Source organism: Pseudoliparis swirei, chromosome 4 (genome assembly GCF_029220125.1).
Source record: "Pseudoliparis swirei isolate HS2019 ecotype Mariana Trench chromosome 4, NWPU_hadal_v1, whole genome shotgun sequence".
NCBI classification, from domain to species: domain Eukaryota; kingdom Metazoa; phylum Chordata; class Actinopteri; order Perciformes; family Liparidae; genus Pseudoliparis; species Pseudoliparis swirei.
In genome coordinates, this window is record NC_079391.1 from 32,202,205 (window position 1) to 32,228,324 (window position 26,120).

General features: G+C 44.7%; 2 protein-coding genes across 3 annotated transcripts in view; one reads left to right on the forward strand and one right to left on the reverse strand.

Moving 5' to 3' along the window:
* The window catches only part of tspan4a (tetraspanin 4a), a 115,583-nt gene extending 89,929 nt beyond the window's left edge, over positions 1-25,654 (reverse strand). The window contains exons 1-2 of one of the 2 annotated variants that reach the window (XM_056412834.1): positions 25,603-25,654; positions 3,205-3,284 (exon numbers count right to left, since the gene is read on the reverse strand). In XM_056412834.1, the coding sequence (XP_056268809.1) occupies positions 3,205-3,267 (63 nt within the window). In that variant the 5' untranslated portion in view covers positions 3,268-3,284; positions 25,603-25,654. Of the gene's footprint in view, positions 1-3,204; positions 3,532-25,602 lie in introns of those variants that run through there. The other variant, XM_056412833.1, reaches the window with a different exon arrangement.
* LOC130192714 (basic proline-rich protein-like) lies at positions 7,845-9,557 on the forward strand (the record flags this gene model as incomplete). Its single annotated transcript, XM_056412835.1, has 6 exons — positions 7,845-7,902; positions 8,071-8,241; positions 8,325-8,483; positions 8,560-8,881; positions 8,959-9,092; positions 9,391-9,557. Coding segments are annotated over 6 exons (1,011 nt in total), but the record flags the coding sequence as incomplete, so codon positions are not given.
* Positions 25,655-26,120: the final 466 nt, after the last annotated feature.

Genomic DNA, 26,120 nt, shown 5'->3' on the forward strand with positions numbered 1-26,120 from the left:
CGTGAGTCGTTAGCCACGTGACTCGTCAGTCAGGTGAGTCCTTTGGCATTGGTATTTGATTGGTCGTATTTGATTGGCCGTGAACGTTTAACACCAATCCTGTTTTTTCTACAGCATGAATATAAAACCACGTGATCTGGGTAGACTGTCCACTCCACTGTGCACGCGACATTGAGGTCACATTAAAAACCAATGAAACCCCCCCCCCCCTCATAAAAGTCTACAGTTTTAATGTGTAAAAGGTTGTAAATCGTCATAGCAACTGGGGCGAAGCCGAGGTCACCACCAGCTGCTTGAAGGACTTCTTTATTACATAAGAGCTGCTCGGCGTGTTCATGTGCTCATTTTAAACACCAAGCAACACCACACACACACACAGTGTGCTAATAACACACACACTGCTCTCTCTGACAGTGCTTTATAGCGGAGAGAAGATGAAGAGTTGAAGAGGTCACTCGTTCCCAGAGGGAGATTGCATCCTGGCAGCTAGATTGGATTTCGGGCATTCGAGGCCTCGTCTCGCTCCGCTACCAATAAGATCAGAAGTATGACGAATCAGAGTAATCACGGGGGCCACGGCGGCCCCTCAAAGACTCTGAGACGGAGTCGCAACACAAAGGAGAGACGGCGGGAAATAATGGATTAGAAAAAGAAGAGGACACACACGAAGCCCAGATCTGGATCTTCAGACATGAGAGTGATCCGTTATGGAGAGGCTCGGACCGAGAGTCAGATAGGATCACCCCGACAGAGTGGCATGCCGGTGGGAGGAGGAGGAGGAGGAGGAGGAGGAGGAGGAGGAGGATCGCACACCCACATTGGAACAGAAGAAGCTCGACTCCCCCACGCAGGGCTTCGTTACGCGTGATCTAAACACATGACCCCCCCCCCCGTCTGAACAGGAAGTACGCCGAGCAAAAAGCCTCGAGTCGCTCACACAGGACTCGTCAGTCAGGTGACTCGTCAAGGCGAGTCCTCCTTTACACGCTGCACTTGTCGTAAGTCAGATAAATGTGATGTAGTGGAGTCAGGTGACTCGTTAGTAACTCACTAGTCAGGTGACTCACTAGTCAGGTGACTCGTTCGTAACTCACTAGTCAGGTGACTCACTAGTCAGGTGACTCGTTCGTAACCCGCTAGTCAGGTGACTTGTTAGTTACTCCTTAGTCAGGTGACTTGTTAGTAACTCACTAGTCAGGTGACTTGTTCGTAACTCACTAGTCAGGTGACTTGTTAGTAACTCACTAGTCAGGTGACTTGTTCGTAACTTACTAGTCAGGTGACTTGTTCGTAACTCACTAGTCAGGTGACTTGTTCGTAACTTACTAGTCAGGTGACTTGTTCGTAACTCACTAGTCAGGTGACTTGTTAGTAACTCACTAGTCAGGTGACTTGTTAGTAACTCAGTAGTCAGGTGACTTGTTAGTAACTCACTAGTCAGGTGACTTGTTCGTAACTTACTAGTCAGGTGACTTGTTTGTAACTCACTAGTCAGGTGACTTGTTAGTAACTCACTAGTCAGGTGACTTGTTCGTAACTTACTAGTCAGGTGACTTGTTAGTAACTCACTAGTCAGGTGACTTGTTAGTAACTCACTAGTCAGGTGACTTGTTCGTAACTCACTAGTCAGGTGACATGTTAGTAACTCCCTAGTCAGGTGACTTGTTCGTAACTCACTAGTCAGGTGACTTGTTAGTAACTTACTAGTCAGGTGACTTGTTAGTAACTTACTAGTCAGGTGACTTGTTAGTAACTCGCTACTAAGGTGACTTGTTAGTAACTCACTAGTCAGGTGACTTGTTAGTAACTCACTAGTCAGGTGACTTGTTAGTAACTCACTAGTCAGGTGACTTGTTCGTAACTTACTAGTCAGGTGACTTGTTCGTAACTCACTAGTCAGGTGACTTGTTAGTAACTCACTAGTCAGGTGACTTGTTAGTAACTCACTAGTCAGGTGACTTGTTAGTAACTCGCTACTAAGGTGACTTGTTAGTAACTCACTAGTCAGGTGACTTGTTAGTAACTCACTAGTCAGGTGACTTGTTCGTAACTCACTAGTCAGGTGACTTGTTAGTAACTCACTAGTCAGGTGACTTGTTAGTAACTTACTAGTCAGGTGACTCGTTAGTAACTCACTAGTCAGGTGACTTGTTCGTAACTCACTAGTCAGGTGACTTGTTAGTAACTCACTAGTCAGGTGACTTGTTAGTAACTCACTAGTCAGGTGACTTGTTAGTAACTCACTAGTCAGGTGACTTGTTAGTAACTCACTAGTCAGGTGACTTGTTAGTAACTCACTAGTCAGGTGACTTGTTAGTAACTTACTAGTCAGGTGACTTGTTCGTAACTCACTAGTCAGGTGACTTGTTAGTAACTCGCTACTAAGGTGACTTGTTAGTAACTCACTAGTCAGGTGACTTGTTAGTAACTCACTAGTCAGGTGACTTGTTAGTAACTCCCTAGTCAGGTGACTTGTTAGTAACTCACTAGTCAGGTGACTTGTTAGTAACTTACTAGTCAGGTGACTCGTTAGTAACTCACTAGTCAGGTGACTTGTTCGTAACTCACTAGTCAGGTGACTTGTTAGTAACTCACTAGTCAGGTGACTTGTTAGTAACTCCCTAGTCAGGTGACTTGTTAGTAACTTACTAGTCAGGTGACTTGTTAGTAACTCGCTACTAAGGTGACTTGTTAGTAACTCACTAGTCAGATGACTTGTTAGTAACTTACTAGTCAGGTGACTCGTTAGTAACTCAGTAGTCAGGTGACTTGTTAGTAACTTACTAGTCAGGTGACTCATTAGTAACTCGCTACAAAGGTGACTTGTTAGTAACTCACTAGTCAGGTGACTCGTTAGTAACTCGCTACTAAGGTGACTTGTTAGTAACTCACTTGTCAGGTGACTCGTTAGTAACTCGCTTGTCAGGTGACTCATTAGTCATTAATCCCGTGTCACGTCACATGAGTCGAAAGTCACATCAAAGTCACTCTTCACTCACACGAGTCATTAATCACTCTCTAGTCACGTGACTCGCTAAGCACCCTAAATTGAGTCTTCCATCACTATAATGACGTGACCCGTCTCCCTCCTCCACACGGTTGCACATACCGGAGTAAACAGAGTAAACATGCAAAAGTCCAGAAAGCAACCAAAAAACAACAACAAACAAACAAACTCGCACAGCCCAAACCCAGCCGACTCACCCAGAACAGCAGGTTGAAGAAGACCATCCCGTAGCGCAGGGCCATCATGCAGCCCTCCGCCATCCTGCAGCGCCGTAGCTCTAGGAGGAAGATGAAGGACAGGTCCAGGTAAAACACCACGTACTTCTTCCCGCGCGGGGCGCAGCGGCCCTTGGCGGCCCGCGGCCCGGCGGTGGCCGTGTGGAAGCCGAACGCGAAGGGCGGTCGCTTGTACTCGAACTCCCCGCTGAAGCGGTGGAAGCCGGAGTTGAACGGCGGCGACTCGGGCTTGCTGTCCAGAGACGGACTGCGCCGGTACGGGGTCTCGTCGGTGCTGGAGCGTCTCATCGTAGGGAGGGGGGGGGTCCAAAAAGGAAAAAGTCCTCAAGGAGGGGACCAGAAAGTTAGTCCACGGAGTGCTGATGGGTGTTTTCTCCAGTTTGGGCCTCAAACTCCTATCTGATTAAATCCTCCTCCTCCTCCTCTTCCTCACACGAAAAGTGTGATGTGATCACACTTGATCTGACTTAATCTGTGGAAAATACGGTGCTCTTTAATCCCACGGTGCCACTATATTCGCGCGTAATCCCGCCGCCGCAACACTTTGCGTGATTCTGTGTGTTCAGGACATGATCCCGACTCACACGCGCGCGCGCGCGTCCCTCTCTCCGCAATCACTCAAACGCAGGTGGCTCCGAGAGATTAAATGCAGTTTCAATCCGGAGGGGGCGGGGGGAGGGGGGTCCAACTCGATCCGGCCCCCTCCACAAAATAAAATAAAAAAATAAAGATCCAGAAACGTCCCTACAGCTGGGTCTCCTGAGAGAAGTTCCTGGGCAGGTGCTCTCTCTCTCTCTCTCTCTCCGGGCTCGGAGGTAACCGTATCCCCCTCCCCCCCTCTCTCCACCCCCCACACACCCCGATCCGGACCAATCAACTTCTACTACTCAGAGACACGTCCAGTGACAATGAGGGGGGGGGGGGCGGGGTCTGAGTGGCTTTCTTCTTTTTTTTTGCTGACATGCAAATAAAATGGAAAGGAAAAGGATGGTGTTGATGGTGTTGATGGTGTTGATGGTGTTATGTGTGCGCGAGGAAGGTCGAGCAGATGGATGGAGCGATGAAGAGCGCGCGTGCGCGCACCGCACGCAGCCTAAATGTCCCTTTGCGTCCGCCTCAACTTGTCTGGTTTGTGCGTCTCTGAAAAGTGAGTCCTTCTGACTCCTTCCTCTGACTCCTTCCTCTGACTCCTTCCTCTGACTCCCTCCTCAGATTTCCTCCTCTTCTCCTCCTGCTCTCCTCACTCCGCTCCCCCTCTGCGCTGACGGCGGTTAATTAATTTCCAGACTCAGCTCATCAGCGAGGAAAAAAGTGTGCGACGCACCTCCTCCTCCTCCTCGTCCTCCTCTCTTCTCTCTTCTCTCCTCGTCCTCCACCCCCCTCCAGTCTTCTGCTATACGGCTATTTTCTCTTTCCCCCTCCTCCCCCCCTCTCCTCCTCCTCCTCCTCCTCCTCTTCTCTCAAGTGGGCGAGGACACCGAGGTGTCCACGGGGGTCATGGCCACACAAAAAAGAAACGCGACGAGAGAAGAAGTCTCGAGTCTGCCTCCTCCGAGAAGCGCGGAGAGAAAGACCGCAGTGTGTGAGCGCTCGTCCGAGCTCTCTCTCTCTCCCCCCCTCTCTCCCCCCCCTCTCTCTCTCTCTCTCCCCACCTCTTTCTCTCTCTGTTCTTCTCCTCAGCAGCGCTGCCGCGCTCCCCTCCGCACGCACCTTATCAAACCCCATCCTCTCCTCTGTGACTGCCCCCCCCCCCCACAACCCTATAATAAAAATGTTTTGTTTTTTTAACTGGCAGCGCGAAAAGACTGGAGCAGTCGTTCATATTCTGGCCACGCCCTTAAGAGGGAGAACAGCCAATCGGTGTCTCTGTGCACCAGGCACAGGGCGATCGTTTTTTCTTTTATTAGATCAAACTCGCACACGCGTGTGCGCGCAACACCTGGTGCGTTGGGTTTATACCAGGAGCTTGCTGCACTGGTGCCTCCTCCTCCACCTCCTCCTCCTCCCTGCAACTCATTCCACATGCAGAGGTTGTTCTTGTGCACAGCCCAGGCTGCTCTCTGCACGCTTGGCTCCGCTCATGCTCCTCCTCCTCCTCCTTCTCCTCCTACTCCTCCTCCTCTTCCCTGGACCTTGACTTTTGCACTTTTCCCCGCCATCCAATACAACTTGACTCCCGAAGGTGTGTCGCTGTTACCGATATAGCTGCATTCTCTCTACTGACCACCAGGGGGGCGACTCTGGTTGTATAGAAGTCTATGCTTCATGTGTTAACGCTGCATTCTCTCTCCTGATCACCAGGGGGCGACTCCTCTGGTTGTATAGAAGTCTATGCTTCATGTGTTAAAGCTGCATTCTCTCTACTGACCACTAGGGGGCGACTCCTGTGGTTGTATAGAAGTCTATGCTTCATGTGTTAAAGCTGCGTTCTCTTCTTCAGTACATTCTGGTCCATTTAGCGGGGTGTGCTTGGGGGCGGGGCTACAAGGTGATTGACAGGTCTGGGGGTTGGCCGTATTTTCATTATCTTACAGTTTGTTTTAACTCCTCCGCGCGTCTTATTCGGCGTACCGTTGATGCTCCTCCCTCTCGCGTCATTTTGATGGCGACGGCCAGAAAATGCTGAATAAATCGAGGTAAAAACACGTGGATGTCCCTGAACACACCGCAGCTTATCCACCTTCCAGCAACGTGTTTGTGTAGCTGACGTTTAACCAATAAAGGTTTACATGGAACAGCTGCTCCCTGTAGAAATATTGTTTTTCTTCCTTGGCACCGAGCATGCATATTCATGCATAATGCATATTCTGTTGAATCACTACACAAACACACACACACGTATATATTCATACAGCATGTGCTTGGTTCCAGTATGTGTGTGTGTGTGTGTGTGTGTGCGGGTGTTAATCGACACAATCTGTCGTCATATTTCGCGAACTGTGAAGTCTGGGATGAGACTCATTAAACGTCATTAACATGAGACACCTTCCTTATCATCGGTTATGTAATCCCCAAATCTGACACACACACACACACACAGTAGGCATCTCCCCACAGCTGGCGGCAGCTTTGAATTCCTCAACTTGCACAAATAAAAGCGAGGAAACCCGACGAAGGAGACGCTCTTGTTCTGAGAAGGTTTACGGGGAACAAATTAAAGTTCTGTATGAATCACTGGGATGATAAAAAAGAAAAAGAAGTGTGTGTGGGGGGGGGGGGGACCTTCTGTTCTGCTCACCTCGTGGTCTTCAGCCCACTGGAGACCACATGGTCACATCCATCTTTATTTAATAGTTCTTCTTTGTTTCTCACGCAGATCTTCTAATTTACTTTTATATGTTTATTAAATGAATATCAAGTCATAAATCGGACATCTGGCTCTTTACCAGCTGCCACTTCTCCTCCCTTTCCCCTCGCGTTGCAGTTCCTCTGTTTGGCCCGGAGGCGTCGGCCTCCTCTTCCTCAGTGTTGTTGTTCTTTATGGTTTCATCTAACGAGCAGAACGTAGCAAAAATTATACAAACAAGCTCAGTAACAGTGTTTGATAATGTTTGAAGAGCCATTCAAGCTTAAATCTACACCCTGCTTTACGGTCTGCTCCACTCCACACGACCGGAAAGCACTAAACGATGACATCATGCTGCATAGAAGAAGACTGGAGACTAGAGGCTGAGACATAAACTCATGTTTACAATGTTTACTGAGGGAATACATCAAGAGAGAAGAAGAGTCACGATATAGACTTCTATACAACCAGAGGAGCCCCCTGGTGGTCAGGAGAGAGAATGCAGCTTTAACACATGAAGCATAGACTTCTATACAACCAGAGGAGCCCCCTGGTGGTCAGGAGAGAGAATGCAGCTTTAACACATGAAGCATACATTTTCAAAACGCACCGTCCAAAACAATAAAGCTGAGCAACCCCCCCCCCCCCACACACACACACTGTTGTCTCACTAGCGCCCCCTACTGGAGTCAGCAGGAAGTCAACTGCAGCATAAAACATGCAATAAAGTGAGTCACCGCGACCACGAGAGGTCGTCACCACAAACCAAACCTCAAAGTCACACGCGGTTCGGTACAACAGAACACGGACAGACACCGAGACGCACACACACACACACACACACACACACACGCACACACACACACACACACACATGATAAATCAGAGCCACGTCGATGAGCACCAACGGCTCTGGTGGGAAATAAGCGCGTTGCATTCATGGAGCGGCCTCGTGGCGACGTGAGCGTCACCCGGCGACAACGTTGAGATTTATGCACAATAAAAACAAAAATAGACGAACGCGCCGCCGCCAAAGAGTTCCGGGAAAGACAAACGCCGACGATGCAGAAATGATAATGAAGGAAGACACAGAATAAATTATGATTATGAAATCATTCTGGTGGAAATGTATTGAAGATATTAAAGGACAGACGCCGTGATGCAGCGTCTCCAGCAGCGTGATGAGAAGACGTCTCGTCACGTGTTATAAAAGTCGTTCAATATTTTGATTTAAAGTTTAAAGTGTATTTGTCCTCCGGCTCAGAGACCTCCTCCTCCTCCTCCTCCTCCTCTTCCTCCTCCTTCTTCTCCTCCTTCTCCTCCTCCTCCTCCTCCTTCTCCTCCTTCTCCTCCTCCTCCTCCTCTTCCTCCTCCTTCTCCTCCTCCTCCTCCTCCTCTCCTCCATCTCCATCTCCTCTTCCTCCTCCTCCTCCTCCACCTCTTCGTCCTCCGCCTCCACCTCCATCTCCTCCTCCACCCCATCTCCACCTCCTCCTCCACCTCCACACCCATGTACACCTCCTCCTCCACCCCATCTCCATCTCCATCTCCATCTCCACCTCCATCTCCATCTCCACCTCCATCTCCACCTCCATCTCCATCTCCACCTCCATCTCCATCTCCATCTCCATCTCCACCTCCACCTCCATCTCCACCTACATCTCCATCTCCACCTCCATCTCCACCTCCACCTCCACCTCCACCTCCATCTCCCCCCATGTCCCTCCACCTCCACCTCCACCCCATCTCCATCTCCATCTCCACCCCATCTCCATCTCCACCTCCTCCTCCATCTCCACCCCAACTCCACCTCCACCCCCATCTCCACCTCCACCCCCAACTCCACCTCCACCTCCATCACCCCCATCTCCACCTCCACCTCCACCTCCACCCCCAACTCCACCTCCACCTCCACCCCCATCTCCATCTCCACCTCCTCCTCCACCTCCACCCCATCTCCACCTCCTCCTCCACCTCCACCCCATCTCTCCTCCTCCTCCACCTCCACCTCCACCTCCTCCCACCTCCACCTCCACCCCCATCTCCACCTCCTCCACCTCCACCTCCCCCATCTCCACCTCCTCTATCTCCACCTCCACCCCATCTCCACCTCCTCCTCCACCTCCACCTCCTCCTCCATCTCCACCTCCACCCCATCTCCATCTCCACCCCATCTCCATCTCCACCACCTCCTCCTCCACCCCTACCCCCATCTCCATCTCCACCTCCTCCTCCATCTCCACCCCCATCTTCATCTCCACCTCCTCCTCCATCTCCACCCCCATCTCCACCTCCACCTCCACCCCCATCTCCCCCTCCTCCTCCACCCCCATCTCCATCTCCACCCCCTCCATATCCACCCCCATCTCCCTCTCCACCTCCTCCTCCATCTCCACCCCATCTCCACTCCACCTCCACCCCAACTCCACCCCATCTCCACCTCCACCTCCACCTCCACCCCCAACTCCACCTCCACCCCCATCTCCAACTCCACCTCCACCCCCATCTCCTCCTCCTCCTCCTCCTCCACCTCCATCTCCACCTCCTCCTCCACCTCCACCCCATCTCCACCTCCTCCTCCACCTCCACCCCCATCTCCACCTCCTCCTCCACCTCCACCCCATCACCACCTCCTCCTCCACCTCCACCCCCATCTCCATCTCCACCCCATCTCCATCTCCACCTCCTCCTCCACCCCTACCCCCATCTCCAGCTCCACCTCCTCCTCTATCTCCACCTCCACCCCATCTCCACCTCCTCCTCCACCTCCACCCCCATCTCCATCTCCACCCCATCTCAATCTCCACCTCCTCCTCCACCCCTACCCCCATCTCCAGCTCCACCTCCTCCTCTATCTCCACCCCCATCTCCATCTCCACCTCCTCCTCCATCTCCACCCCCATCTCCACCTCCTCCTCCATCTCCACCCCCATCTCCATCTCCACCTCCTCCTCCATCTCCACCCCCATCTCCACCTCCACCTCCTCCTCCACCTCCACCCCCATCTCCATCTCCACCTCCTCCTCCATCTCCACCCCCATCTCCATCTCCACCTCCACCCCCAACTCCACCTCCACCCCCATCTCCACCTCCACCTCCACCCCAACTCCACCTCCACCTCCATCACCCCCATCTCCACCTCCACCTCCACCCCCAACTCCACCTCCACCCCCATCTCCACCCCCATCTCCACCTCCACTTCCAACTCCGACTACACCTCAAATTTCAACTACACCTCCAACTCCAGACCCAGATCTTCCCCTGCAGCCTCTGACCTACAGTCGAAGCTCAGCTCCAGGCAGCAGCAGCGTAACCTCCTCCTCTTCCTCCTCCTCCTCCTCTTCCTCCTCCTCTCCTCCTCCTCCTCCTCCTCTCTGGGAGCCGACGCCGCGCTGCAGAAGAGCAGGAGTGTTTCTGGAGGGAAGTGGGTCACTGGCAGACGTTTCCATCCCAGATTCTCCCCCTCAGGTGCGACGGCTCCGATAACGATCTCATGGTAACAACGAGTGCCGATGCGTTCAAAGACCCCTCGACATTACTATCAAGCAGCTCACACTGTGAATGATACACGAATTAAAGGGAAGAAATACAACTCACACATTAACCGTCATGAATAATAAAAAATCCACAAAGCCTGAGGGCAAAATATTGAATGAGTCACACCTGGGTCATCATTAGAGTGACTTTTACCTTTTGAACATTACGAATAAGCGTTAATTAAACTGAAGGATGTGATTAATATAAAAATACAACGCAGGGTTTTTACACGAGTGGACACAAACCAATTAAGGAGGCGTGACGGCGTGTGAGCCGACCTATTGTTGTGTTTGAGTGTGTCGATTGTTGTCTGCAGTTACGCATCAGACATGGAGAGATGATATGTGGGGCAGAAAAGATGAGCTTCATTGTGTAAAGAATGAAATAGAGGGGGCGACTCCTCTGGTTGTATAGAAGTCTATGCTTCATGCGTTAAAGCTGCATTCTCTCGACTGACCACCAGGGGGCTCGTCTGGTTGTATAGAAGTCTATATAGTGACTCTACTTCTCTTGATGTATTCCCTCAGTAAACATTGTAAACATGAGTTTATGTCTCAGCCTCTAGTTTCAAGTCTTCTTCTATACAGCATGATGTCATCGTTTAGTGCTCTATAGTTTAAAAAGGGCGGGGCTACAAGTTGATTGACAGGTCGCCCCCACAGCGTTGTCCGGGGTGGGTGTTGCTCGTGTTTTTTCATCTTACCACTTTCATCCTTTTCCCTCGTGAAAGTTAATTTTAACATTGTTTTCACCCTAAAAGTTTATTTGTTGTCCTCCACCCTCTTCGGTCAAAAAAACCAAGATGTCGACGGCCAAGATGTCGAACTGGAGTCTTCAAAACGCCGGTCTACGAGCCAACGGGCGACGCCTACTTCTTAAATACACTAAGAGAGAATAAATAAGCTTATTTTTATTATCTGATTCACTGCTGACAGCCTGAAGATAAATCACCCGTCATTCTGGAAATTGAACTTTAATTATTTATAACGTGTTTTCATGGCACAGGCTGCCTCGGCACAAAGAAAGCAAGTGGGCTAAAGTTGTAAACAGCAGGTTTGTGTCAACAATGCAGCGCAACACGGCTCAGACGGAGCATCAGTGAAGACCTCTATCGACTATTTAAAGAACAACGGGAACTCGTCTGTTGTGAAATATTAACAACAGAAGCTCAAAGAGCCACTTCATCCTGGAAAGGTTTCACCACATTACACCGCGTTTTTATTATTCTCATACATGTTACGATCATCTTCTAACACTTTGTGTTGCATTGAATGCATCATTGCATCAGTGCTGCATACATATTATTATTATTATGATAATAGTTGTTTTTATCTTGCATGTTCTATAGAAATCCAGATGTTTTTGTATTGTTATTAATAGGATTATTTGAATAACAGTAATACTACTACAATATTAATACAGATAATATTAATAATAATGTTTATTGAATCTATTAAAACATAAAATATGTGCAGAATTATTTTAATAAAAGTAAAACTACTACTACAATATTAATACTGATAATATTAATAATAATGTTTATTGAATCTATTAAAACATAAAATATGTGCAGAATTATTTTAATAAAAGTAAAACTACTTCTACAATATTAATACTGATAATATTAATAATAATATTTATTGAATATATTAAAACATGAAATATGTGCAGGATTATTTCAATAACAGTAATACTACGACTACAATATTAATACTGATAATATTAATAATAATGTTTATTGAATCTATTAAAACATAAAATATGTGCAAGATTATTTTAATAACAGTAATACTACTACAATATTAATATAGATAATATTAATAATAACATGTATTGAATATATTAAAACATAAAATATGTGTAGAATTGTGCAGTATTTGTGATTTCCCTCCAGTTTAATGAGCCTGCAGGAGGCAGACGAACACTTTTAACCATCGACTTTAATTTTGAAGCACCTAATCACGATAAAAGACTCAGCTCCTCAGTGAGTCAGATAAGTGAGGAGCGGCTTTCACGAGCCGCTACGAGAGGTTAGTAATCAGCCCTTTGATTATCAGAAAGAGACAAAATCATCTGTGACCACTCGGCTGTCAAAAAGAACCTCAAATAAAAAATATATTTTGATACTCAAGGACGAAATGTGAGAAACGCCCGATGCATCGATGAAGAGCAGTAGCTGTAACACATACGAACATGCAGCCCCCTGCTGGCCATTAGAGAGAATGCATGTTTGAGGGAACCTCGGCATTGGCTTTAGGCTTTAAGCTTTTTACCCGTGACCCGGATGCAGTTTGGGGTTGATGCAACAAAACCAGTGTTAAAACTTGGTGGTGTGGGAATTTAAATAAGTACATAAACTCAGTAAAACCCGTCTTCCCCTCCCGAGTGGCCGTAGAGAACAATAGCGAAAAAGCAAGAGCGCCGTCGTAATTGCACGTCGGACGACTTCACAAACGCGCCTCGTATCTGACGGTCGATGGATCGGCGCGCGAGAATAAATAAAAGCTGCAGACGACTTTCATTATTTACATTCCGACGGCCGACGAGCAAACCGCGGTATCTGGGAATCAATCTTGCGTTCTTTCACTTCGCAAAAAAAAAAGAAGTTGACGAGGACATCTCATCCAGGTGCGGCATCAGTCAGCCTGATGTGACATCTTTTCACAGCCGGGGCGCAGAACGGTAATTTCCACCTCTGGTAATGTCTCCATCTATCTCCATCTGCACATCGGGCCTCGCAGTTTACACATCTCACCGGGGGGTGGGGGGGGGACGACATCAAAATAAATACAAATAAATACAAAACCTGCAAACGTGACGCGTGCATACAGGACGTGTCACATCCGCCATTTTTTTCATTCTGCCGCTAATCTAATCCCTGAGCTGGAAGGTTATTACCGGACCTGTCAATCAAACGCTCGCTGTGTGGCCATGTGTGTGTGTGTGTGTGTGTGTGCGGTTACAGTCACAAACATTATGTAAAAACACACATGCATGAACGAGCCCCCACACACACACACACCACTGCGCTGACAGCTGACATACATGGTGTGTGACTCCCACTCCGAGGTTACACTCCTTTGAGAGAGAAGGAGAAGAAAAATAATCTGTTTTTACGTCACGTTGAACGAAAAGAAATCCTTTTTCTTTTTTTCTTTTTACAGAAATCATCCAACTGGTTCTAAAACTGAGAAAGACGTGACGCCTTGAAGGTTCATTCACGAGGGTTTTCCTCAGGAGCCGAGTCGAAACGGTTTCAGGGGCCAATTAGATCGGGGCTCACACACACACCTACACACACACACACACACACACACACACAGTCTGACATTTGATTTGCGAGGCCCAACGCTTTTAAAATCAGATTTCTTTTCAAGTCTTTTTTTAAAAGTCTTTCAAGACCCGAAATGAATCGGGGTCGTCGTGACGACCCTTCAGGACCCCGAGGGGCCGAGCTGGTGCCTGAGCAGCTGTTTGTTTCTATGTTTATGTTTCACTAATCGGTATCATCGATCAGCAGACATGAACGGAGAGATGGAGTGGAAGGAGGTGCAGGGGAGTTAGAAGACACAAATAATAATAATAATTATAAAGATATAAATATATATATATATATATATATATATATATATATATATATATATATATATATATATTATCTCCTGTCACTAGTCTGAACAAGATTTGACATTTTTTTGAATTTCAAATAAATCCCCTCCTTCTGATTTATTTATATATTTATTTCTACAGTAGGCCACAAATACACACACACACACATAGACAAACACACATACACACACAAACACACACACATACACCCATACACACACACACAAACACACACACATATACACACAAACACAGATACACACACACATACACACACACATACACACACATACACATACACACAAACACACACACATACACACATACACAAACACACACACATACACACACACATACATACACATACACACATACACATACACACACACATACACAAACACATACACATAAATACACATATATATATACATACACACACATATATATATATACACACATATATATACACATACACACATACATACACATACACATATACACACATATACATATATATACATACACATATATATATATATATACATATATACACATATATATATATACACATATATATATATATATACATACACATATATACACATATATACAGTACATATATACATATACATATATATACATATCTATACACACATATACATATATACACACATAGATACATACACACATACATATATACACATATATATATATACACATATATATATATATATATATATATATACATATACACATACATATATATATATATATACATATATATACACATATATATATACATATATATATTTATATGAATATATATATATAAATATATATACACATACATATATATATACGAATATACATACACACATACAAACACATATACATATATACACATATACATATACATATACACACACACATACACACACATATATATACACATACACATACACACACACACATATACACATATACACATACACACACACACACATACACAAACACATACACACACAAACATACATACACACATACAAACACACACATACACACACAAACACACACACATACAAACACATATACACACAAACACACACATACACACACACACACACACATACAAACACATATACACACAAACACACATACACACATACACACAAACACACACATACACACACAAACACACATACACACACATACACACAAACACACATACACACACATACAAACACACACACGGAGACATTAAGAGGGAATCACTTCAAACACCTGCTCAGCACAACACAGAGTAATCTCATGGGTGGGGGCCGGGGGCAGGAGAACACCAGAGAGAGAACCAGAGATCAGATTCTCCCCCCGGAGCCGACATGAATCTCCTCGGATCGAGACCTATCAATTGGTGTGTGTGTGAGAGAGTGTGTGAGAGTGTGTGTGTGAGAGTGTGTGTGTGTGTGTGTGTGTGTGTGTGTGTGTGTGAGTGTGTGTGTGTGTGTGTGTGTGTGTGTGTGTGTGTGTGTGTGTGTGTGTGTGTGTGTGTGTGTGTGTGGTGTGTGTGTGTGTGAGTGTGTGTGTGTGTGTGTGTGTGTGTGTGTGTGTGTGTGTGTGTGTGTGTGTGTGTGTGTGTGTGTGTGTGTGTGTGTGAGAGAGAGAGAGCTCCATCTTTCCCCAGGGACCTTGCTGAGGCTGCCAATAGCGCTCGCAGCACAGATACTGCACGCAGTGGGAGTCCCAATGGCGTCCAGCGGCGTTCCCATCTCACCTGCCGGCGCTGCTCGTTAGCGTTAGCGTCACGCGGCGCCGGAGGGTCTTCTCTCACGAGGGCCGCGATGGATTCAGCTCTAAAGACATTTTTTAATGAATCTCATTAGTGGGAATGTTTTTTTTCTCTTCATAAAAAAGTTCTTGGATCAAGGTCCCGAAACCAACAAAGAAGAACACGTCGGTTCCATTGTTGTCGTTTCCACGGTGACGTCCGCTCCTCGTCTCGGAGACAAAGTGTTTGATGATGATGATGATGATGATATATACTTTATTAATCCCCAAGGGTTGTTTGCGTCTGTGCTGAAGCCGGACGTCAAATGAACCCGACCGGTTCCATTATTCAGAATAATACACGCATTTTGACTATCGGCCAAAATCAGAGGGTCGGCGGTTCGATTCCTAAGTTACGTAGAAACAGGGACAGTCCACTCCACAAGCCCATTGACTCTGGGAGGAAGGAACCAGAAGCTGCATTCTCTCTACTGACCACTAGGGGGCGACTCCTCTGGTTGTATAGAAGTCTATGCTTCATGTGTTAAAGCAGCATTCTATCTACTGAACACTAGGTGGTGACTCCTCTGGTTGTATAGAAGTCTATGCTTCATGTGTTAAAGCTGCATTCTCTCTACTGAACACTAGGGGGTGACTCCTCTGGTTGTATAGAAGTCTATGCTTCATATGTTAAAGCTGCATTCTCTCTACTGACCACTAGAGGGCGACTCCTCTGGTTGTATAGAAGTCTATGCTTCATGTGTTAAAGCAGCATTCTATCTACTGAACACTAGGGCGTGACTCCTCTGGTTGTATAGAAGTATATGCTTCATGTGGTAAAGCAGCATTCTCTCTTCTGACCACCAGAGGGCAACTCCTCTGGTTGTATAGAAGTCTATGCTTCATATGTTAAAGCTGCATTCTTTCTACTGACCACTAGGGCGTGACTCCTCTGGTTGTATCAGCATTCTCTCTTCTGACCACCAGAGGGCGACTCCTCTGGTTGTATAGAAGTCTATGCTTCATATGTTAAAGCTGCATTCTCTCTACTGACCACTAGATGGCAACTCCTCTGGTTGTATAGAAGTATATACCTCATGTGTGCAAGCTGTATTCTCTCTTCTGACCACTAGAGGGCGACTCCTCTGGTTGTATAGAAGTCTATGCTTCATTCTCTATCGAGAGGTGGTACAGAGTGAGGTCCTCGTGGTCTGTGTCTCTGTATCAGGGAGACTGATGGGAAGTTAAATGGAAGTCTTCCCTTGGGGGCGTCGGCCTACCGGCCTCCGCGCAGCGCGGGTCAGGTGGTTGAACGCGACCAGCAAACGACTGGAAAAGGTTCTGATCACCAGATGTGTTCATGTTGTGTTTCCTCCGGAGGTGGATGACAGCGTCTTTTCTTTGAAGGTGTAGCACGTCGCTGCGTCCCGCTTCAACTAAAACACGATTATAGAGGAGGAGAATAACCGCCGCTCATCAAACCGGCTTTCATGGCGGCCTTCGGCGCATCATGAAACGTTCCCATTGTTTTGATGTCTTCACCTCGAGAAAAGATATTTTTAGACCTTCTTTCAAAGCGACGCCTCTGAAGCCGCCGTTAGCCGGGCGCCGAGCCGCGCAGCGGAGGCGTCGCTACCGCCTCTTTACAGTTTTTCTCAATTGATTACACACAAAAACTGGAACTTATAACACAATGACCACAACCTGTAACTCATGTGCCAACTCCCTAAACCAAGTCTGCTAAACTAGAAGCACAAGTATCTGCTTTAGACACAGATTTCAATTGTTAGCCACACTTTCTTCAAAACACTAAACACCATCCTCTCTACTTTGCACACTTCATCAATGCCAAAACCTCCTCGTGTCCAGACAGAACACACTGCTGTTCAATTGGCAAAACTTCCATTTCCACGGCTGTTGTGCAATTTTTGAATCAAGGCTTTAGCAATACAAGGGCCACAGGTGACCTCCTGATTTGAAGAAGAATGGATGAAAACATGGAAGTTAGAGGAGACTAGAGAGGCAGAGGAGTATTTTTTTGGTCCTTTTTTATTTACACTTTTCTTTCTTTTTTTGTTGACTGTTGTGGTCTATTTTCTACTGTTTGTTCTGTGAAAAAATTAGAAAAAAGAAAGAAACATTTTTGTTGCATATTTGTGTGTTGTTTTATATTTTGAGTTAAAACATTATACATTTACAATATTTTACAACAGGAGAAAGCGTACAGTACCACTGGACATGAAAAGGCATAATGCTCCTGATAAGGCCTTCATGCTGGTGTTTTCCCATTTCATCGTGTTTTCCATTGAGCACATCAGTGTTCAATCGATGCTCAGAATGTCTACTCATATAATGGGCTGTGTTTGTCATTTGAAAACAAAATACCCTTTTGAGGTGACATAACACTGTTTTGAAAGCAAAGTTGCATTTTGCAGGAGATATAAAGGGTTTTGCATTTTGTGTGAGTGGTTTTGGGATTTGTGTTTAGAGTTTTGAGAAAATGAGGCATGCTTTCAAAAAATGTGTTTAAGCAATCGAGAAAAACTGTAAGAGGAAGACGCCGGCTTTGTCCAGATGACGTGACGTCCTGCACGTGACTCAACTTCAAATGTTCTCAACGCAGCTTTCATTAAAAACAAATGTGATTCTCTATTAAAATACAACGTGAACTCAGAGAATTACGTAACATTAGTACGAAAAACAGATTTTAACTGACACTAAATTAATCTAGGAATAAACAATTGCAGTCGTCATTGCAGTCGTCATTGCAGACGATGAACCGAAGAGCAAGAAAGGGCGTTCTTATTACATGTAAAATTACTTTCAAATGATTGTGTGATCCTAAAGTTGGTATCTTAAAATAATGAGTTAATATCTCTGAATGACTCACTATCTCAAAATGATGAGTTATTATCTGATAGTAATGAATTAATATCTCATAATAAATATCTCAAAATAATGTCTTGTCTTGAAATAATGACTAAATATCTCAAATTAATAACTTTAGTATATTAAAATAATGAGTTACTAACACAAAATGAAGACTTATTATGGGATCGACCGGCTGCTCGATGCCCCAAACGCTGCTCACAGTTCATATTCATAAAAGACGTTCTATCTTCAGCGTTGGTGGTTTCACATGGGGTCACCCGGCCTCGTCCTCCCACCTCAAACCTATGGAGGACTTAAACGACTTAAGTATAAATAAATAAATAAATAAATGCATGAATAAATACAAGAATACATAAATAAATGCTTAAATAAATGTATACATAAATAAATAAATACAGGAATAAATAAATAAATGCTTAAATAAATGTATAAATAAATACAAGAATAAATGTATAAATACATAAATACAGAAATTAATAAATATAAGTTATAAATCAACAGGACATCATTACATAAATGTATTTCTACATTTCTGTATTTCTTCATTTATTTATATCTCTATTTATGTGTCCACACGTATTTCTTCATTTATTTATGTGTGACATTTACGTGTCCGTATATTCAAATGAGCATTTATTTATTTATACATTTATTTAAGCATTTATTTATTTATTCCTATATTTATTCATGCATTAATTTATTCATTTCTTTATACTTAAGTCATTTTGAGTCCTCCATACAAACCCACTAAACGGCTCATTTAGCTCCCAGTGGCCAACTTCAGAACTGCGTGCTCAGTGCTGGGACCCCAGTGGCTCCAGTATGACCGCCATCCACTGGGAGCTCCTGTGCTGCCTTTTGGGGTTTCTATGATTTGCAACTCGAGGATCTTTTCTCTTGAAGTCCGATCACGACTATCTGCTGATTAATCTGGATAACGCGGAGAGAATCAAGCTCAAGGCGGTAACAATGCGGGGAAGCAGACATGTAGCTCCTCTCGGTGAATAATGCATGAAGGAGTTATCCGGTTATTAATGCACGGGCGTGATGATGGTCTTCTCCTTCGTCTTCTGTGTTTTAAGCCTCGTGCGATTTGTTTTTCAGCTCCGTTTGGCTTCTGATGGATGAACCGCGGAAACCTCAGGTGTGACTCTTCAGAGCCTGACGGAGGGGAAGAGGGGAAGCCGAATCCTCCCACGTCCACAAAACTCTTACAACTTTTTTCTCCGTAAAGTATTTTCCTCCGCCGGAGAAAAAGCAAACACGCCCGCTGCCTCTCGACAGCTCTGTCTCCATGGCAACTAATCCGCAGGCTGCGGCGGTGAAGAAGTACCTTGTGAACTTCTCGATGAGAACGAGTCGCTGTGGAGGACGGAGCGGCGGCCCTGAATGTTAATCACACATGAGAAAGGAACCCGGCGAGTAAGAGCAAAATGAGGCTTTGGTGTTGAAAGAGACACCATTTGATTCCCTTAAACTCCTCAAACCGACACAGATTAGACCAACGCATGAATGAGTCGGTGTTATGATGAGATGAACGTGTGAAAAGCCCTCAACATCTCTCTGGTCATTTTGCATCCCTCTGTTGTCCTTTTGTATCTCCTCAGGTAATTCTATGTCTCTTTAAACTAATTTTGCATCCCTCTGTGGTCCTTTTGCATCTCCTCAGGTAACTCAATGTCTCTTTAAACTAATGTTGCATCCCTCTGTGGTCCTTTTGCATCTCTTCTGGTCAGTTTATGTCTCTTTGTACTCATTTTGCATCCCTCCGTGGTATTTGTCCATCTCTTTGGGCCATTTGATGTATCTTTATACTCATTTTTAATCCCTATGTGGTCCTTTTGCATTTCTTCGAATCATTCGATGTCCCTTTATAGTAATTTTGCATCCCTTTTTGGTCTTTTTGCATCTCCTTGGGTCATTCAATGTCTCTTTCTGTGCATTTTTCATATGTCTCTTTGTACTCGTTTTGCATCTCTTTGTCGGCCTTTCATGTATCTTTATACTATATATTTTTTGTCATTTTAAATCTTTTTATTCCATTTTTTTATATCTGTATTTTTTTAGTTGTCATTTTAAGACCAGTGGGGTATTTCTGTTTCTCCTTGAGACACTTTTGTGTCTTTGTGGTCATTTTGCATCTCTTTGAGGTCATTTGAAATCTTCCTTTACTCACTTTGCATTTATATTTGTCATTCGGCATCTCTTCTCTTTGTGGTCATATTAAACTCTCTTTGGTAAATTTGCTTCAGAATTCTGTTACTGGTTTTGCATCTCATTGTGCTCATTTTGCTTTTACTCATTTTGCATCTCCTTTTCGGTCCTTTAGTTGACGTCAACAAATAGCAACACTCACTTCAAACCGATGCTCGGTCCCAGGGGCTCTCTCTCTGAATACTTGGGCCTGTAACCCACACGTGTGTGTGTGTGTGTGTGTGTGTGTGTGTGTGTCACAAAGGACACAGTAATCAAGGCAACAAAGGGGTTGATTACAGCGCCGGAAGAATTACAGCTAACTGGGGCTAATGATGTGTGACATTAGCGCCTGTGAGCTGATTGGAGGACATATTTAGAAGAATCGTTCCATAAAGGCACGAAGAAGAAAAGAGATTCTATTAGTCGGCGTTCTCAGTGCTTTAAAATAAAAAATATATTGAATCTGGAAGAGCCGGTACTCAGAGTGTCATTGCTTCAAAGAATGTACACAAAGTGAGATCTCACCAACACATCGATGAGTAAGTGTGTTATAAGTTTTTCGATTCTCTGCAACTTTAAGAGACTCGAAGTCGACTTGTGTTCACTTCAGATGGAAAAACGTGCTTAAAATAAAATAAATAAAACATGACGTGCACCGATACGGCAGGACATCTGAAAATACTGTGTTTTTTCCTTGTGCAACTCTTTAACTCCTCTGGTTGTATAGAAGTCTATGCTCCATGTGTTAAATCAGCATTCTCTCTCCTGACCACCAGGGGTGACTCCTCTGGTTGTATAGAAGTCTATGCTCCATGTGTTAAATGTGCATTCTCTCTCCTGACCACCAGGGGGTGACTCCTCTGGTTGTATAGAAGTCTATGCTTCATGTGTTAAATCTGCATTCTCTCTCCTGACCACCAGGGGTGACTCCTCTGGTTGTATAGAAGTCTATGCTTCATGTGTTAAAGCGGCATTGTCTCTATTGACCACCAGGGGGCGACTCCTCTGGTTGTATAGAAGTATTTTCAGGAGACATGATCCTGTTGTATTCACATTATAATAACAGTATTCTTATTTGTCTCCCTCCATATAAATAAATAAATAAATATAAATGTACTTTTCCCCAGTCGGGTCACGTCGGGGACAGATTGGTTTGAGGCTCCCCTCAATGACAAGAGCAATAAATGCAGAGTGTGTTTGACGGAAAAAGTCACAGGGACACACTAACACACACACTCACACACACACACACTAACACACACTCACACACACACCCTCAGGTTGTTGTTGAAGTCCCCTTTTCCCGTCTGAGACGTCGCTGCCGAGTGGAAACCACGAGCCCGTAAGACCGCTGCCGACTCCCAGTCTCACGCCCTGTTTAACACACACACGCACACTCACACACACACACACACACTCACACACACACACTCCACTACATCTCACCCTGCCCTCCATGATTTTCTCCTCTCGTCTTTAAATCCTATATTTAAACGTTTGTTTTTAGAGCGGAGGCCATTTTCATTCTGAGTGAAGTTTTAACTTCTTCGTGGCGGAACAAATGCAGACTGACTCTCTCTCTCTCTCTCTATTTCTCTCTCTCTTTCTCCCTCCCTCTCTCTCATCCTCTCTTGTCTTGACTTTCCAATGAAGAGCAACTGTGTGGTAGATTTGAAGCGATGTCTTTAGAGACGTTGTGAAGTCGTCCAGAAGTGTGAGCACGGAAACTCAAACATTTAAATAGCACAACTTTAATTAGAGGAGTCGCCCCCTGGTGGTCAGGAGAGAGAATGCAGCTTTAACACATGAAGCATAGACTTCTATACAACCAGAGGAGTCGCCCCTTGGTGGTCGGTAGAGAAAATGAAGCATTAACACATGAATCATAAACTTCTATACAACCAGAGGAGTCTCCCCCTGGTGGTCGGTGGAGGGAATGCAGCTTTAACACATGAAGCATAGACTTCTATACAACCAGAGGAGTCTCCCCCTGGTGGTCGGTGGAGGGAATGCAGCTTGCACCCTGGCAAAAACCATCAAATGTTCTTAAAGCAACAATTTTTCTCGTTGGATTCATCAACAGTGGTTATGGTTATGGTTCGTGGTTGGATGAAAACTAACAATTCAAATACAATAGTTTATATTGTACGCTTTGTCTTTAAAACTAAATGTTGTATTTACGGTTTCCTGAAGCCTCGTTTGACCCAGAACAACCATCACAGTTAGATCTTCCAGTTTCTTATCTAACGCGGTTCCTGTTGGGCGAATAATTAATTCATATCGGCCGTATCAGACTTTGAAGTCTGGTATCTGCGGCGATGCAAGATTCACGCAAAGATAACTATTTCGTATATATATATTTTGAATATATATTTGTACGCCTCTCAGCTCTTTCTTCCTCTGGCAGGACTGGAAGGAACGTGTCTCATGGAGAACATGAGGAAACTGCCAGTGTGAAATATGGAGAGGCACCAGAAAAATAAACTAAAAAGAAGAGCAGTAGGCTCCTGGAGGAACAGAGGACTGGGGAGGATTTAGAGAATAGTGCTCACACACACACACACACACTCGCACACACACACACACACACCTGCAGCACAATGCAGCCTTGTGGGGCCCCTCACTGAGGAGCCAGTGTTCGGGGAGGTTCTCCGGAAAACACCCCAACGCATCCTCACTGCTTACGACCTGAAGAAGAAGAAGAAGAAGAAGAAGAAGAAGAAGAAGAAGAAGAGGAGTCGTCATCTCCTGCGCGGTCATTGGGTTCCTCACAGGGCTCTGGCTCATTCAGAGGGGTACCTAATAAACTGGTTTATTTCTGTTAACTGGAAGCAGAAGGAGATGTGCAGCAGTTTAAGGGTCCTAAAGAAGGGTGTTCCTATTCACACGTGTTTAGAGGAAAGATTAGAAGCAATATATATATATATATATACTGTATATATACAGGACTGTCTCAGAAAATTAGAATATTGTGATGAAGTTCTTTATTTTCTGTAATGCAATTTAAAAAACAAAAATGTCATGCATTCTGGATTCATTACAAATCAACTGAAATATTGCAAGCCTTTTATTCTTTTAATATTGCTGATTATGGCTTACAACAAGAAAACTCTAAAATCTATCTCATAAAATTTTAATATTTCCTCAGACCAAGTTAAAAAAGATTTATAACAGCTGAGTGTTTGTCAAGGCTCAGGAAACCCTTGCAGGTGTTTGAGTTAATTAGACAATTCAAGTGATTTGTTTAATACCCTACTAGTATACTTTTTCATGATATTCTAATATTTAGAGATAGGATATTTGAGTTTTCTTAAGCTGTAAACCATAATCAGCAATATTAAAAGAATAAAAGGCTTGCAATATTTCAGTTGATTTGTAATGAATCCAGAATGCATGACATTTTTGTTTTTTTAATTGCATTGCAGAAAAGAAAGAACTTCATCACAATATTCTAATTTTCTGAGACAGTCCTGTATATATATAAATATAATCCGTATATATATTTGAACAGGAAGCATCACTTTGACTTCTCCTCAACTTTTCGGAGCTACTGTGCTGAAGAATTTCTCTTTATTGTATGTATATATATATATATATATATATAATATAATATTTATTTTATATATATATACATAGTCTATATATAGCCCGTATATAGATATAGATATATACAATAAATATAATATATAATATATATACACATATATATATATATTACATATATATTATATAATATATACTATATATATATATTAAAATATATATATATACAATAAAGAGAAGTAATGTTTCCTGTTCAAATATATATATATATATATTATTGTATATATATATATATATATATATATACAATAAAGAGAAGTTCTTCAGCGCAGTAGCTCCGAAAAGCCGAGATAAAGTCAAAGTGTCTTGTTCAAATATATAAAATAAAACAACAACACGGGCAACGGGAACATCTTCTGTTTGAGTAGTTTTGTGTTGACTCCTCACACACACACACACACACACACACACACACAAACTATAATACTGCCTCCATTGAAGCTGCTCAATGTGTAATGTGCCACATGGAGCAGGTCCACGTGGGGTGGGGGGGGGTCTAACCCGGCACAAGGCCTTGTTGTCCCCCTCCTGAAGGCCTGAAGCTCCTCTGACCGCTCCAGGAAATGAAAAAGTAAAATGAAAGAGAGGACCGGCGGGAGGGAGTCGCTGGAGGAATGGTCGGTATTCCGAAATGTTGTTTCTTCTCCACAGGTTTATTTCTGTCTTTTCATCGAGGCCCCTGAGGGGTGGGAGGGGCTGGCGTTCCTCAGCCAATCAGAGAGCTTCGTTCTCACCACATCACCACTTTTCCACAATCACAACATGAAACCTCGAGACGACCACTAACAAGCTGGTGTGTGTGTGTGTGTGTGTGTGTGTGTGGGGGGGGGGGGGGATTTAAAAAGAGTTTTAAAAAAGTTTTTCTTGTCATGAGAAAATGACAAATGTGATGATGTCATCTTCATCGATCCACTCAGCACGATGGATGAGACGAGGACCAGAGTTCATCCCGTCTGACGGGACCAGAGATCCCCAATCTATCAACGTTACATCGCCACGACAACGCCAATGACATCGGCGTCGGAGCCGGAATGCAGAATAAAGACAGGAAGAAGAGGAGGAGGAGGAGGAGGAGAAGTCAGGAAGAAGAGGAGAAGGAGGAGAAGTCAGGAAGAAGAGGAGGAGGAGGAGGAGGAGGAGGAGAAGTCAGGAAGAAGAGGAGAAGGAGGAGAAGTCAGGAAGAAAAGGAGAATGAGAAGTCAGGAAGAAGAGGAGGACGAGAAGTCAGGAAGAAGAGGAGAAGGAGAAGTCAGGAAGAATAGGAGAAGGAGGAGAAGTCAGGAAGAAGAGGAGAAGGAGGAGAAGTCAGGAAGAAGAGGAGAAGGAGGAGAAGTCAGGAAGAAGAGGAGAAGTAGGAAAAAGAGGAGGAGGAGAAGTCAGGAAGAAGAGGAAAAGGAGAAGTCAGGAAGAAGAGGAGAAGGCGGAGAAGTCAGGAGAGGGGGGTGATTCACTAATGAAGAGAAGCGACTTACCTCTCTCACTTATCTCACTCCCGGCTCTCGCTCTGCTTCTCTCACTGGAGCACAAAACTTCTGAACTTGTTGGTCTCCCCTCTCTCTCTCTCTCTCTCTCTCTCTCTCTCTCTCTCTCTCTCTCTCTCTCTCTCTCTCTCTCTCTCTCTCTCTCTCTCTCTCTCTCTCTATCTCAACATAGATGCACGTGCAAATGAGGAAGGAAAAACAGCAAAAGGTCGACCCCCAGTGGAGAGTAACGCTACTGCACCTCTGTGGAGCTGCAACTGGAGGATACAACCAGAGGAGCCCCCTGGTGGTCAGGAGAGAGAATGCAGCTTTAACACACGAAACATAGACTTCTATACAACCAGAGGAGTCGCCCCCTGGTGGTCAGTAGAGAGAATGGAGCTTTCTGGTCCCTTCTTCTCAGAGTCAATGGGCTCGTGGAGAAAATAAATGTGTTTTTGATTTTGGGGTGGACTGTCCCTTTAAGTGCACCAGACGATGTCGTAGACCACAAGAACCACGAGTAGGCA